This window comes from Parasteatoda tepidariorum, chromosome 6 (assembly GCF_043381705.1).
Source record: "Parasteatoda tepidariorum isolate YZ-2023 chromosome 6, CAS_Ptep_4.0, whole genome shotgun sequence".
In the NCBI taxonomy this organism is placed as follows: Eukaryota; Metazoa; Arthropoda; class Arachnida; order Araneae; family Theridiidae; genus Parasteatoda; species Parasteatoda tepidariorum.
The window spans coordinates 80,327,485-80,342,575 of NC_092209.1; the positions used below are offsets into that span (position 1 = coordinate 80,327,485).

Consider the following 15,091-nt stretch of genomic DNA (forward strand, 5'->3'; position numbering starts at 1 on the left):
TATATATATATATATTATATATCATTCATGATACTTCCTGGTGCATATTCTGCAAACGCTCCTTCTAAAAATTTCGTTATTGGAAGTAATTCGTTGTAAAGAAATTACATTTCTTCTACATTTTCATTTATCAATTTTTGAAACAAATAACGTACTATTGAAATCACTATTTCCAACTAGGCTACTGCAGTATGCTAAAAAAATATTTTTTCATAGATTTTGGACATAGTGAAACTAGATATCTTATTGCTGAATCCGCAAAACAGTTCGCTATAACGGGATTCATCTATTTCAAAGTTAATATAAACGAAATTTAAAGAGGAATACTTACGGCCCACATATGGCACATCGTGACAGATAAGCCGATGGCGAGAGGAGCAGATCCCTTTACATCCCTTCTGTGGGGATCACACACACCGAACACCGTGAAAACCAACACAAAAGTAATCAGAAATTCCACTCCCACACCTTGGATGGGGGACATCTTCGGATGGATGGAGGTCATTCCCAACTGCGAGTTCAGATCCTCGGGGGTGAGGTACTTCAGCACGGCCGCCCCCGCGATCCCACCCGCACACTGCATCACCACGTACAGGATGCTGCGGAGTATGGGGCATTTTCCGGTGATGAGCATCCCAGCCGTCACCGCGGGGTTGATGTGACCTCCACTCACGTGACAGATGGCCTGTACCATGGTGGCCACGGAAAGACCGAAAGCCAAACCAATTTGCACCATGGTTGGGGAGTAGTTCTCATCCCATCCTCCGGTGCAGGATCCGCAGGCGACAAGTACCAGGAATCCTGTTCCCAGAAATTCTGCCGGGAGAGCTCTCCATAGAGTACTGTTGAATGAGAATTCGTCGATACCGAGAACGGCACGAAATTCTCGAACGCGTCCCATGATCATGATGAAGGAAGGTGAAGAAAGAAAAGAAAAAAACGGCAATACAACTATTCTCTTAGTTTTAAATTCGAAAATTGAAATAAAAACGTAATAATAGCTGCACAGGAAAATAACAACAACAATCTTTATACGAAAATACAAAAATCTTTATAGAAAAAACAATACCCTTACGACTTTTATTAGTTTTATGCTGATGACAGCCAAAACATTATGAAAATGAATGAGGAAAAACTGGATCCTACCACGTGATTTTCCGGCCAATAAAAACAAGGTAAAACTAGTACACCATCATTAGACATGCTCTAAACAAAATAAAAATTTCAACAAACTAGTTTAGTTCTAAGTTTAGTTGTAACAATTCAGCAGACAGCATTATTAAAAATTATCACTTTTTCACACTCATGCGTTCTCAATTTCGCTTGGCTGTTTTGTGCGTTACTAACCAGAAGTCTTCTGTGATTGGTTATGTGTTAACATTTCACTCTCTTCTTATAGATATATATAAATATAATGTTTTTCTGATAACCATTCTCAATATTTGTTAATCCATTTCGTTTTCATTGTAATTTCAATGAAAAGCTTATTTTATTAATTTTCAACTTATAAATGCTTCAAAAAATAAATTAAGAACTAAACTAAGATGCTGCTTGTTAACCTTTAGATTTGTAAATTCATGTCTGTTTCAGGTATAAAAATAATTTTAAGTCCCTCTCTGAGTTCCCCCAAAAGATCTCTTGAGTGTCCATAAAATAAATTTGAGACCATTGTACTAAAGTGCACGAGGGCTATTTTTATGGTTATGAGTTTGCAGCATTTTATTCTTGTTCATCTTTTGCCAGCGTCTTCAGTACTCATTATGCAGAATATCAAACACGATGAAAAATCATCTGTGATCTCATTTCTGTATGTTTGATTCAAGTGATTAAAATTTACAAAAGTTGAGACTTTGATTTTTTCATCTAGGTGGAAAGATCTCACATAATAATAATAACCTAATTAGAATAATTTATGTTATTTTATGACTTTGATTGTTCCCGAATCTTAACATCAACAATTACTAGACTAAGAACAAACCACTTTAAAGGTGTGAAAATTCTTCCCGACGAAATAAGAACTTACATTCCCTGCAAGAACTGCACCGATGTCCAACTTATCCAGGATCACATTCTCGAGTGCCCAGTACTTACCCCATATGTTTTACAACTGGGTATGGTGTCACTGGCTTCAGAACTTCGTGAGATCCTTTACAGTAATGATGTATTGCAGTTTGCGGATGCTATTTTGAAGGCACACGAGGCCATTTAATTGTCCATGGACACGATGGAAAAAAAATATGTAACTTCTGAATGAGAGGATGAAGAATATTGTTCTCTGCCTCATGTCCTCTGCCATAAGATAGGTTGAAATTTTCTTAATGTTTTTATTTTTTTAATGTTTTATAAGCTATGCTGTTGTTGTCGTAGACCATTAAGGCAAGGGAGGCGATTATTATTGTTTTCCAGCGGCATCTACACCCGAGAATTTGACTTTCGCCACACCCATACGTCACACCCATTTGAAGAGCGGATCCATTTATGCATCCATTCATTCACCCACAGATCGTAATTTTAACCTGAACCAGCGAATGATCAATATCCAATTCAGCACACGCAGAGCAATAATTTGTTATGGGAACATGGAGGACTTTAAGACTCGACAGATTTGACGTGCACCAGTCCCCATTTACTACACGGGGAGTCTTCAGAATTGGACTTTCGCCACACCCATTTAAAGAGCGGATTAATTCATACATCCATTCATTCATCCACAGATCGTAATTTTAACCAGAACCAGCGAATGATCAATATCCATTTCAGTACACCCAGAGCAATAATTTGTTACGGGAACATGGAGGACTTTAAGACCCGACAGATTTAACGTGCACCAGTCCCCATTTACTACACGGGGAGTCTTCAGAATTGGACTTTCACCACACCCATTTAAAGAGCGGATTCATTCATTCATCCACAGATCGTAATTTTAACCAGAACCAGCGAATGATCAATATCCATTTCAGTACACCCAGAGCAATAATTTGTTACGGGAACATGGAGGACTTTAAGACCCGACAGATTTGACGTGCACCAGTCCCCATTTACTACATGGGGAGTCTTCAGCAGTCTGGATTCGAACTCCCCTTCTCACGAACGAGAGTCCAGCGTCCTGCCAACCAGGCTATCCCAAGCCACAATGGCTCAGGGGGTAGAGCGTTCGCCTTCCAATAAGGAGAACCGTTTTCGAATCACAGTCGATATGAATTCCGCATTCGGCTTGCACCGATCACAAAGCTGACGTGAAATATCCTTAGTGGTAGACGGATCATGGGTTAGAGTAATCATAAATAAGTTAAAAATATAAAAAAAAGCATGGAAAATAATACAATAAAGATTAATGTGAAGAGAAGAAAAAAATATTAAAAAATATATGTTTAAAAATATTTTTAAAAAATTTTTTTTATTTAAAATCCGAGAAATAAAATATTGAAGAGATATAATCTCGTCATCAGCTCTCACGATTATATCCGCGAAAAGGAGTGCTTTCTAATATTGCGTTTAAGCAAAATATATCAATACAATAGTGTGAGGAGCACCCAAAAAAATTTTTTAACGAATATAGAAAATAATAAATAAAGAATCTACGAAATAAAGCATATCAAGCGAAAATAGAAAATAAAATGTAAGAAAAATACAGAATAAAATACGAAATGTAATCTATAAAGTGAGTAGCGAATTTAAATGGGCTTGCACGTTCCGAAATCTTTCAAAAATGATATTTTCGTAATAAGTTTACAGGATTACAAAATATGAAAATTGAAGAGTAAACATAGGATAGAAGCGTCGATGGATTTTTTATGGCGCATTCTTCCTTTGGTTTGTTAGTTACCTTGGATTGGCCAGAAAATGGATGAGCGCAAGGTAATAATATAAATCTTTATAATCTAAAGTTTATAATTAATAAGGTCGATAGTTAATTACACAATTTTGATGGTTTTAGAAAATTATTAAAATTTTCCAGAAAAAAAACATTATTTGCCCGGTTTGTATAGATTTTTAGCCAATGATGTAACACACTTTAGAAAGGACTGTTTAAAAAGAATCATTTCGTAGAAACAGATATGCGAGTGGTTCCAAAAATGACGGAAATAAAAAAGAGAATCATTTAAAAAAAATGACCAAAATTAAAAAGATTAAATCCTAAAAAATTATGGATAGAAAATATTTAAAATGTTATTAAACGTTCCTTCTAAAAATTTCGTTATGGGAAGTGATTCGCTGCAATGAAACTATGCGCATAGATGCTACGTTTATAGTTATTAATTTTTCAAGCAAAATACTTACTATTGAAATATCTATTTCCAACTATAATTATTGCATTATGCTAAAAAAATATTTTTTCTTAGATTTTGGATATAGTGAAACTCAATATCTTATTGTCTAGTCCGCAAACAGTTCGCTATAACGGGATCCAACTGTATTAAAGTTAATATTATGAAATGAAAAAGAATACTTACAGCCCACAAATGGCACATCGTGACGGATAAGCCGATGGCGAGAGGGGCTGATCCCTTTACATCCCTTCTGTGGGGATCACACACACCGAACACCGTGAAAACCAACACAAAAGTAATCAGAAATTCCACTCCCACACCTTGGATGGGGGACATCTTCGGATGGATGGAGGTCATTCCCAACTGTGAGTTCAGATCCTCGGGGGTGACGGACTTCAGCACTGCCGCCCCCGCAATGCCTCCAGCACACTGCATCACCACATACAGGATGCTGCGGAGTATGGAGCATTTCCCGGCGATGAGCATCCCCGCCGTCACCGCCGGGTTGATGTGACCTCCACTCACGTGACAGATGGCCTGTACCATGGTGGCCACGGAAAGACCGAAAGCCAGACCAATTTGCACCATGGTTGGGGAGTAGGTCTCCTCCCATCCTCCGGTGCAGGATCCGCAGGCGACGAGTACCAGGAATCCTGTTCCCAGAAATTCTGCCGGGAGAGCCCTCCATAGAGTGCTGTTGAACGAGAGTTCGTCGATGCCGACAACGGCACGAAATTCTCGAACGCGTCCCATGATGATGATGAAGGAAGATGAAGAAAGAGAAAAAACGTATATTTATATCTCTCTCTCTTTCTCCCGTAGTGTGTAAGAGCGCCCTCAACCGTTACTCATTCGTCTATGGAGAAGAAGTTTTGTTTGTGTTTATGGAAGCATTTAAGTAAAATGATGATAGTGAAGGGAAAAAAAAACAAAACAGCAAACTAGCACATAATAATAAACACAATATATATATATGGAGAAATAAGAAATTAAAAAAGAGTAAAGAATCTACAAAGAAGGCGAAGAAGTTCTGTGTCTTTTATTAAATATAATAATAAATATAATATAATTAAATATAATAAATTGCGTCTTTTATTAAATACATATGTATATATATAATATTATACAAGACGAAAAGAAAAAGAAAAGAGAGAGAAATAAACGTAAGCATTGAAGAAAATTAATAAGTTTCATTTACTGCGCATAAGTTGCAAGCAAATAGAACTCATAAAATGAGTTAAATACGTAGAGAAACTGTGGAAAATAATAATAATTAATGAAAGAGATGAAGAAAAATAATACAATTTTAAATATTTTTTAAAAAAGTAATTAAAAAAAATTGCTTAAAGAAAAAATCGGAGAACAAAATAATGAAAATAATTAATTAATTTCCTTATTTTGTTTTCCGGCTTTTTTTTAAAATAATTTTTTTAATGATTTTTTTAAAAATATTTTAAATTGCTATTATGTTATTTAAATTGTTATACATATATGTACAAAATGTAGAGAAAACATGGAAAAAATTACAGAACAATGAAAAAAGGGGGAAATGAAGAATAATAATAAAAGTAAAAATATCAAGAAACCGGAAGAAAAAAAATCAGAAATTTTTTTTTTCCCTTTTTTTCGGATTTTATTTTTCAGGTTTCTTGTTATTTATATTTTTATTATTATTTTTTATTTCCCCCCCCCCTTTTTTTCATTGCTCTGTAATTTTTTCTACGTTTTCTCTACATTTTGAACTTATTTTATGAGTTCTATTTACTTGCAGCTTATACGCAATAAATAAAACTTATTCTGTTTCTTAATTTTCTTCGTGTTTTTTTCTTTTCAATTTATTTATTGTTCCGGCTTTGTTTTAACCATTTTTTTAATTTTTTTTTAAAAAAATTTAAAATTATTTTATTTTTATAATTTTTCTTCTTTTCTTTTCCTTAATCTTTTTTTATTATTCAGGTTTTCTCTATATTTTTAACTTTATATTTTTNTTGTACTTTTTCTGTATCGATTCTGATTACCACTCTCAATATTTGTTAATCCGTTATTTCAATATAAAGCTTATTTTATTAATTTTCAACTTACAAATGCAAGAAAAATAAATTAAGAACTAGACTAGATGCTGTTTGCTTAGCTTCATTTTCTTAAGGTATAAAAATAATTTTAATTCCCTCCCTAAGTTCCCCCAGAAGATCTCTTAAGAGTCCGTAAATAAATTTAGGACCACTGTACTGAAGTGCACGAGGGCTATTTTTATGACTGTTTATGATGAGTTTGTAGCCTTTCTTCTTGTTTATCCTCTGCCAGCTTCCTCAATACTCATTACGCAGAATGTCAACACGATGAAAAAGATACAGTTTTGTGAAAACATCTGTGATCTCATTCTTTTATTAACAAAATGAGAAATCATGAATCATGTATAAAGCAGTTAAATACTACAATTCCAAAGGAAAGTTGCGCAATGCAGCAGAAATTCCATAAAAAAAAATTGAAACCAATAGAAAATTTCGAAGAAGGAAACGATGAAAATGAGATGAGAATAAGTTGTATACTATAAGCTTCTACAACCTGGCGATCGATTCCATTACGGGAGATCGGTATAGGCTACAATTGATACTTTTGAGTCGTGCATTATGAAAAAAACTGCCGGAATACGAGCAAAGGCATGACAAAGTTATTCTTCTGCATGATAATGGTCGGCCTCATGTCGCAAAAGTCGTAATAAATTCATTGGAAACGCTCAAGTGGGATATTTTACCGCACCAGCCGTATTTACCGGACATTACTCCTTCTGATTACTGGTTGTTCCGACGGATGCAGCACGATTTGTCCGGTCACCGGTTTACTTCTTTCGCAGAAATCGAAAACTGACTCCTAACTTGGATCGTTTCAAAAGACGAGACATTTTTTTCCGAGATAGAATTCGAAAATTGCCTGAGAGGTGGAAAAAAGTAGTAGCCAGCGATGGACAACACTTTGATTAATCTGTTCATTCATTTTATTCTGAAATAAATGCATTTTTGACCACAAAAAAAACGGGCCGAACTAATTTGTAGTCCCAATCGTAAAACAACTGCATACAAAACACTGTAACGAAATTTGCATGGAAATGCCATGTACAATCCCTTCAAAATCATCTAAACTTCACTGTACTTTAAAATTACAATGCTAATTTAATATTTTTGTTTTCTCTTCTGCGACTAAACATTTCAGTCTATTGTTTTTCGCGTTTTATTCTCGGTTCGTCTGCTTTCAAGTGTGTTCTTTATTTCCGATATCCATTGTTAGGAATAGGGATGGGGAGGTGGAGGAGAGGAAAGACGTGCGAAAAGACGTTTTCTTTTTTCTTTGTATGAAAAGTACTCGCGTGTAAGATTATTCTATAGAGTGTAACCACACGTCAATTTTTAAAAATCGGCGGTTTTATTAGAGAGTAATAAAAACCTATTCGAGAGTAAATTTTTTATCCATTTAGAAAACAAAGGGTTGCTATAAATCACGCGGATGCTATGTCTGGTGATAATATTTTCTCGAAATCAACAAAATTCCTTCTCGTTTTTTGGAATTTTAAGACCTTTTCAAGGAGGGTGAATTATCCTTTGTTAAACTTTATTGTTTTTGTGGAGGCATTTTCAGCTTAAATTCGCTGAAAAACTTAAATCGCTACAGTTTCAAATGATATTCTTTCTTGTTTGTTTGTTTTTTGGATATATATTTCGTTTATTTATAATTTATATTTATAACAGCTGTCCCAATTTTGGGTTTACGACTACCAATGACTAGCTTAACCCCCCCCCCGACCCTGTAGGGGGCATCCGGGGACACTCCGAAAGTTCGAAGTTTCGCGCAACAGTTCAATCACATAAACAACCATATTCAAAATTTTCAAATTAGAGTTTTAACGAATAGGTAGGATATTAAATATGAAATCCAGAAAACAGCGTTACTGAGAAATAAACTAAATACAAACAAACATAAAAAAGAAAATAAACAGTAACAATCAGAAGAGATATTGATGTCGCATCTTCAGTAGGGGTGCAAAGTTAATAAAAGGAAATAATTTCACATGGTTAAATATAAGATGTTTGTAACTCAGAAGAAAATTGCAGCTTGCACAACAGTACTCAAGGTATCAAATTCCAGAATTTAAAAAAAAAAAAAAAAAAAAAAAAAAGACATGGGTATATACTCTAGGAACACAAGTGATTAAAAATCTACGACTACCAATGTTCAACTCTTTAACCTTGTAATTTTTAACCCAATCCAGAAGACAAGGGAACTCCTGGATCAAGCATTGGGAGAAATTTGCCTTCGTGGAAGATTTTTTAGATGGAACTAATCAGTATTTGCGTTACATGGAGCGAAAAACCACGAAAACCTTCCATGTTTAGCCTGATGACAAGGGGACTCTAACCCATGATCCGTCTACTACTAAGGACATTTTACGTCAGCACTGTGGTCGGTGCAAGCCTGATGCGGAATTATTATCGACCAGCCATTGCTGAGATTTGAACCCAGTTTATCTCATTGGAAGGCGAACGGTCTATCCCCTGTGGCACCACGGTTCATATTTCTTATATTTTATTTTATAACCGTCGTTGAACAGCTGACCCAATTTTTGGGTTTAAGACTACTAATGTTCAACTTCGTAACCTTATAATTTTGAATCCAATCCCGAAGACAAGGGAACTCCTGGATCAAGCATTGGTAGAAATTCGTCATTCGTGGAGGACTTTTTTGATGGAACTAATCCGCATTGGCGTTACAAGGAGAGGAAAACCACGAAAACCTCCCACGGTTATCCTGACGGTAGGGGGACTATAACAATAACACATGATCCGTCTACCACTGAGGATATTTTACGTCAGCAATGTGGTTGGTGCGAGCCGGGTGCGGAATTCGTATCGACCAGACATAGCTGAGATTCGAACCCAGTTCGCCTCATTGGATGGCAAACACTCTATCCCCTGAGCTACCACGACTCATATTTCTTTTATTGAATACTTTTAAAGAGTAGATGTATAATTGTACTGTAAATTTAAAGCTCAACATTTGGGACAATATGCACTCACTAACCTAAAGAACACTTTTGTTCAGCACATACAGGAGAAGGAGATGCCTGTATTCTAAAATGTGCCTAACTTTAAATCTTTTGTACCAAGTTAAAATAATTGTACTTTTTCTGTATCGGTAGTGTATGCAGGCGAAGCACTGCATCGGGGGAGCAAGACGTTTCATTTATTTACTCTTTTTTTACCTTAAGGAAATTAACTAGTTATGTACAATAAAAAAAGGAAAAAAAAGGAAAAAAAAGAGCATAATTTCACTTAAATTAAAAAAAAAAAAAAAGAATGACTGTAACAATACGTTTTTTAGAGATGTGTTGTTTGATAGTTGTTTTGGATGAAAACAAGACTCGACGATAACTATGCAAAATGAAAAATAAAATGTTTTTTTTTTATTTATTTATTTATTACCCATTGCCAAAATGGGTGTTGTTTTGGGTTCGATGGCGTGCGCACCTTATTTGGACGTCATCACACTTTTCAATTGTGTTCAAGAGTAATAGTAAACAGTGTACATGCATCGTCATTGCATGCGTTGCTATGGCGACCGCTGCTGCTTGATAATTTTGTTAAAATTCTTTTTTTTTTCACTTTTAATTTTGTTATACATTATGTTGGTGAGTTTATTTTTGAGATAAGGGACCAGAGAGATCCCGTAAATACTTTTCGAGTTGTGAATAAAAGAGAATTTCATCATATGAACGATATTTTTGTTTTTATTGTTTTAATTAGGAATCATAAATTCTAACCTACAGTTCAAACAGGATCGTTTTCAACAATAATTCAGGGGAATATCACAAATAAAGAGGGTAAAAAAAATTAGACAACAACCATTTTGCCAATGTGTAACCTTTTTTAAAAATTGATTTTAAAAATTAAAGAAATTAGAATGATGAAGTTTCTCTTAGATCTAAATAACTGCAAATAAGCGCAAATTACTTTTTAACGCAGGTAAGAAGCAAGGCTAAAGAGAATAGAAGGGCTGGTTCACTCCTTTGAAGAAACTCTCGCTGCGCCAATCCTCCGATTTTCTCTAGTGACGTCACTTTGGCGCAAAGCTCGCACTTTTACTTCAAGAACGGAGCGTTCGGCCCTGCTAGCTCTAACTAATATTGGAGCATTTCTTTTTGCGAGATATGCTAAGACATTTGTTATTTTCTATCATGACTTTCCTCAGTTTTTGCTGTGAATTTACAAAAATTTAAAACTATTATCGAAATGCCAGTTTGCGCGATTGCAACTGCAAAAATTCTGATAAAAAAGCAAAAGGAAAAACGTGTTCCCTAAAGTAAATGAACAACTATGTAAAGAATGGATTCCGAAATGACACAGTTAATATAAAACAGCAATACGTTTATTCTATCGTTAAGAACTTTTATAAAAATTCATTATCTAAATAGAAACCGCCTCGTTACTTCAAAAAGAAAGGCAGGTGAAAAAAATTAAAAATTAGATAAAGTCAAAGAAAATTAAAATGTAAATAAAATACGTAGTATATAGTTGAAATTCTCCTAATTTCATAACATATTTTTAATGTAGTTATTCTAAATATTTATGATTTCTTCAAAAATTATATTCTCTTAAATTTAAATATCTATAAATTATATCATCGGAAATTTAAATATCTATAAACAATTGTAAAATTCCTAATCTCATTATGAACCTAAATTATTATTTTGTTTCAGTAATTAGCGTATAAGGTTGATGTTTCCTAATGATTAAGTATGAACAAATTGCTTTTAACGGCATATTTAAAAATTAGGGACACTAAATTTAACTCAACTTATTGCTATAACAGAATATGTAGATAAAAAAAAGCCAATATATGCTTTAATTTTTCTTAATAATTAAAGTTAAAACAGAACTTTTTAAAATAAAGTATTTATAGTGTCATTTTCGCCAACTAGTAAAATATTTTTATAAGTTTAAAATGGTATTTTTTTAATATAATGGCCAAGAAAGTTTTTTTGAACTATGTTTATGAGCGGAAATAAAGTGTTAGTTACTCAAAGTTTGAAAGCTAATAACCAGAAAATGTCTAACTTATTTTTACAGAGAAAGATGCAAAGTTATCATAATATCTTTGCGTGCGATCTTCCGAGATCTGTGGACACAGTGACGTCATGAGGAGGGAAATCGTAGCTTCAGCTCTAAGAGCGGAGTGAACTAGCCCTTCTATTCTCTTCAGTCCTGGGTAGTACGCCGCGATTGAAAGACTTAACCTTTAACGCAGAAAAAGACACTAGTGTTTCATGCTGCGTTTTAAATATTTTGATTTTTTAGTTTTTTTTGCATCATGAGTTTTGCACAATGAAAACTATTATATCCATATAAGTAAAAGAACAATCGGAGAAATATTACTCGGTTGTGTATAGACTACAATAAAAGTTAAGAAGTTGAGTTAAAAGAAAAATAATGAAGAAGACATTTTAACTAATTCTGGAGGACATATTGATTTCTAACTTGTTATGAAATTATCAAAAAATAGAAGAGAAAAAAATATTTTATTTTAAATAGTAAGGAAGCGTGATAAGATTCTTTAATTAATCTCTTACACAATAAGATACATTAAAGTTTATTGCACTGTGAAATAATTTATTCCACAAGCTCAATTATCTTAAGGTCACTCACTCAACTGGATTCGTGATTTCATGCAAGGAAGAAATTAGGAAAGAAAATTTTCTTTATAAGAGAAAAAGTTATTCAGACATTCACAGTTTTTTTTTTTTAATTTTCTTTTTCATCCTTATCTTTTACTTATACACTTTTGGTTAAGATAGGGAAAAATAATATCTCCTTTAAATCAAATTACATTAAGTCATATTTCATTCAATAGTAAAGTTTTATTTTAATGCTGTTAGCGAAATTGAAGAAAATTTACTTTATAAAAGAAAAAGTTATTTCTACATTCATAGTTTTCTTAAATTTTCTTTTTAATCCTCATCTAGCTTATACACTTTTGATTAAGATAGAGAAAAATAATATCTTCTTCAGATAAAATTATTTTAAGTCACATTTCCCTCAATAGTAAAGTTCTTTCTTTTAGCTGTTAGCGAAATTGAAGAAAATTTACTTTATAAAAAAAAAAGTTATTTCTACATTTATAGTTTTTTTAAAAAATTTTCGTTTTCATCTCTTTTCTTTGCTTATGCACTCTTGATTAAGTTGGTTGAGATAGAGAAAAATAATATTTTCTTTAGTTAAATTATATTAAGCCACATTTCCCTCAATCGTAAATTTTTTTTATAGTCTGCTTAAGAAATTGAAGAAAAAAAATTCTTTATAAAAGAAAAAGTTATTTCTACATTCATATATATATATTTTTTTTAATTTTCTTTTTCATCCTTATCTTTTGCTTATGCACCTTTTGTTAAGAAAGAGAAAAATAATATCTCTTTTAGATAAAGTTATAGTAAGTCACATTTCCCTCAAAAGTAAAGTTTTTTTAAGGCTGTTTGGGAGATATTCATAGCTTAAATTCGATCATTTAGTCAAGAGTTTTGAAGGTGATTCGTGTGTAACAGTAACAAAAAATAAGAAAGAAAAAAAAAAGGAACTAATGACCGTGAAGGAGGATTGCCGATTTTTCAAAGAACATATTTTCATTCTCCTTCAAGGTTCTCTCTCTCTTCATTAAGTACTTTTCATCTTATTTTCAATTATAATTTGTAAACCTTTCAATTACTTTAAAGAAAAAGGATTAGTTTGCGATATTCTACTGCGTCATTTCTATTTGTAACACGAATCATCCATTTATTACATTAAGTAAGAAAGTAAATGTCATGTGATCGGAGAAGCATCACGCGATTTAAGGAAACTTTACTTTTCAATATTCCTATTTTAGTAGGAAAAAGTGTTAACAAGTGTTTTAACGTTCTAGGTCAAAGAACTTTTTGTCTGTAGAATATTCAATGTTTACATCAATTCTTTCATAAGAAATAAACATTTGGTTCTTTATAAAATGTCATTTTTAAAAAGTCTCCAGTAATTTTTGATCTATGATATAACCATATATNTCCTATGAGCTACCACAGCTCTAGCATCTTTGTATCAAGAAAAATCTTCAGCTGTTTTAATCTTCAAAGTCTTAGTCTTTGAAATAATATTTAAGTTCAAAAATTTTATAAGCTGCAGAAGCATATATATATATATATATATATATATACATAGAAGAGCCATTACATTAGGACCCATAATCCTTATAGAACTATCCCTGACGTCTGTAAGCTACTTGAACACTTGAACATAGTAGCAGACCAGGTTCACCCATTCATGGCAACAGTTTTTCCTGCGGGGGATGGTGTTACCAACAGGATAATGCACAATGTCATAAGGGTTTAATCGTCTTGGATTGGTTCGAGGAACATTCCAGTGACTTTCAAGTCATGTCTTGATCCCCAAATTCACCTGACCTTAATCCAATCGAGCATTTGTTGTCCTACTTGGAAAACCAAATTCGTGCTGCCACGCTACCCCCTCGCAATGTGAGGGAATTGCAGGACCAGTTGGTGAGCACTTGGTACCAGATACCTCAGACTACCTATCAGCACCTTGTGGAATCAATGCCACGGCGGGTGCTAGCAGTTTTGCGGGCTAAAGGTGGTCCTGCATGTTATTAGTAGGGTGGTCATAATGTAATGGCTCTTCGGTGTATATATACTTACTTTAAATCTGAAATTAGAGAAAAAGGATATGAGAAATAACGTTTAATAAATCCTTTATTTAAACAGATATATGAGATATTTCCATTACTAATATAACAAAAGCAATTTAAATGTTATCTCAACTATCTTTAGGCTTCCTTTTACAAATTTTGAATTACAAAGTTACATAATTTTGCGCCATCAAGTGACCCATTTACTGTCAAAAAGTCTGAAAGTCTTTTTCGAATTTTTTCTATCCTTTATGTTGTATACCGCTCATCAATTGCTCTCTGAAAGTCTATCAACTTTGACAGTCTTTTTCGAATCTTCACCAATGTATCAGCCAGTTCAACAACTGTTCCATTGTACCAATATCTTCCAGCTCATCAATTGTCCCCCGCTTATGAGCTTCCTTCATCTCCTTATTGACTGCAACAAGATCGTCATCAGGATTATCATCCAGGGGAGTCATCTTTGACTTCATCAATCCAGTCATAATTTGTTCTTTGAGAACTTCCTCCCAATCTCTCAACTCAAACTCTGCATAGGCCATTTGTTCCCTTAGAACTTCGTTCCAATCTCTTATTTCAAAATAATTCTCATCACTATTTACTCCCTTCTTAAAGACTTTTGCACTAAAAATGAAAACATGTTTTAGTACTCTTTCAAACACTGCATTTACCGCAACATTTACCTTTCACTGACAAATGATCTTATCTAAATTCTAGAAATGAACCGTGATGACTCAGGGGATAGAGCGTTAGACTTCCAATGAGCTGAACCGGGTTCGAATCCCAGCGATTGGTAGACGGATCATTGGTTAGAGTCCCTTTGCGGTAAGGCTAACTGTGGGAGGCTTTCGTGGTTTCCTTCTGCATGTAACGCAAATATGGCTTAGTTTCATTAAAAAGTTCTCCGCGGAGACATATTTGATCCAGGAGTTTTTTTAACTTTCGGATTGGGTTCAAAATTACAAGGCTATGAAGTTGAACCCAAGTAGTCAGGTTTTCAACGACGGTTATATAATATATATGAACAAATTTATAAATATTAGAAAACGTATAGTTATTTTATATATATATATATATATATATATATATATACTCGTATATTA

General features: G+C 33.5%; 2 protein-coding genes across 5 annotated transcripts in view; both read right to left on the reverse strand.

Annotated features, from left to right (window-relative positions):
* LOC107453950 (aquaporin AQPAe.a-like) overlaps window positions 1–5,131 on the reverse strand; it is a 22,425-nt gene extending 17,294 nt beyond the window's left edge. Inside the window, exon 1 of one of the 2 annotated variants that reach the window (XM_043051609.2) lies at window positions 4,455–5,131. In XM_043051609.2, the coding sequence (XP_042907543.1) occupies window positions 4,455–5,024 (570 nt within the window). In that variant the 5' untranslated portion in view covers window positions 5,025–5,131. Of the gene's footprint in view, window positions 1–331; window positions 931–4,454 lie in introns of those variants that run through there. The other variant, XM_043051608.2, reaches the window with a different exon arrangement.
* An 8,903-nt stretch (window positions 5,132–14,034) lies between these two features.
* The window catches only part of LOC122271184 (uncharacterized), an 18,405-nt gene continuing 17,348 nt past the window's right edge, over window positions 14,035–15,091 (reverse strand). For all 3 annotated transcript variants that reach the window (XR_011637070.1, XR_006226231.2, XM_071182782.1), the window contains exon 2: window positions 14,035–14,612. Coding sequence is in view for 1 of the 3 variants with exons in the window: in XM_071182782.1 (XP_071038883.1) it covers window positions 14,306–14,612 (307 nt within the window). In the remaining 2 variants the exon portion in view is untranslated. The remainder of the gene's footprint in view (window positions 14,613–15,091) is intronic.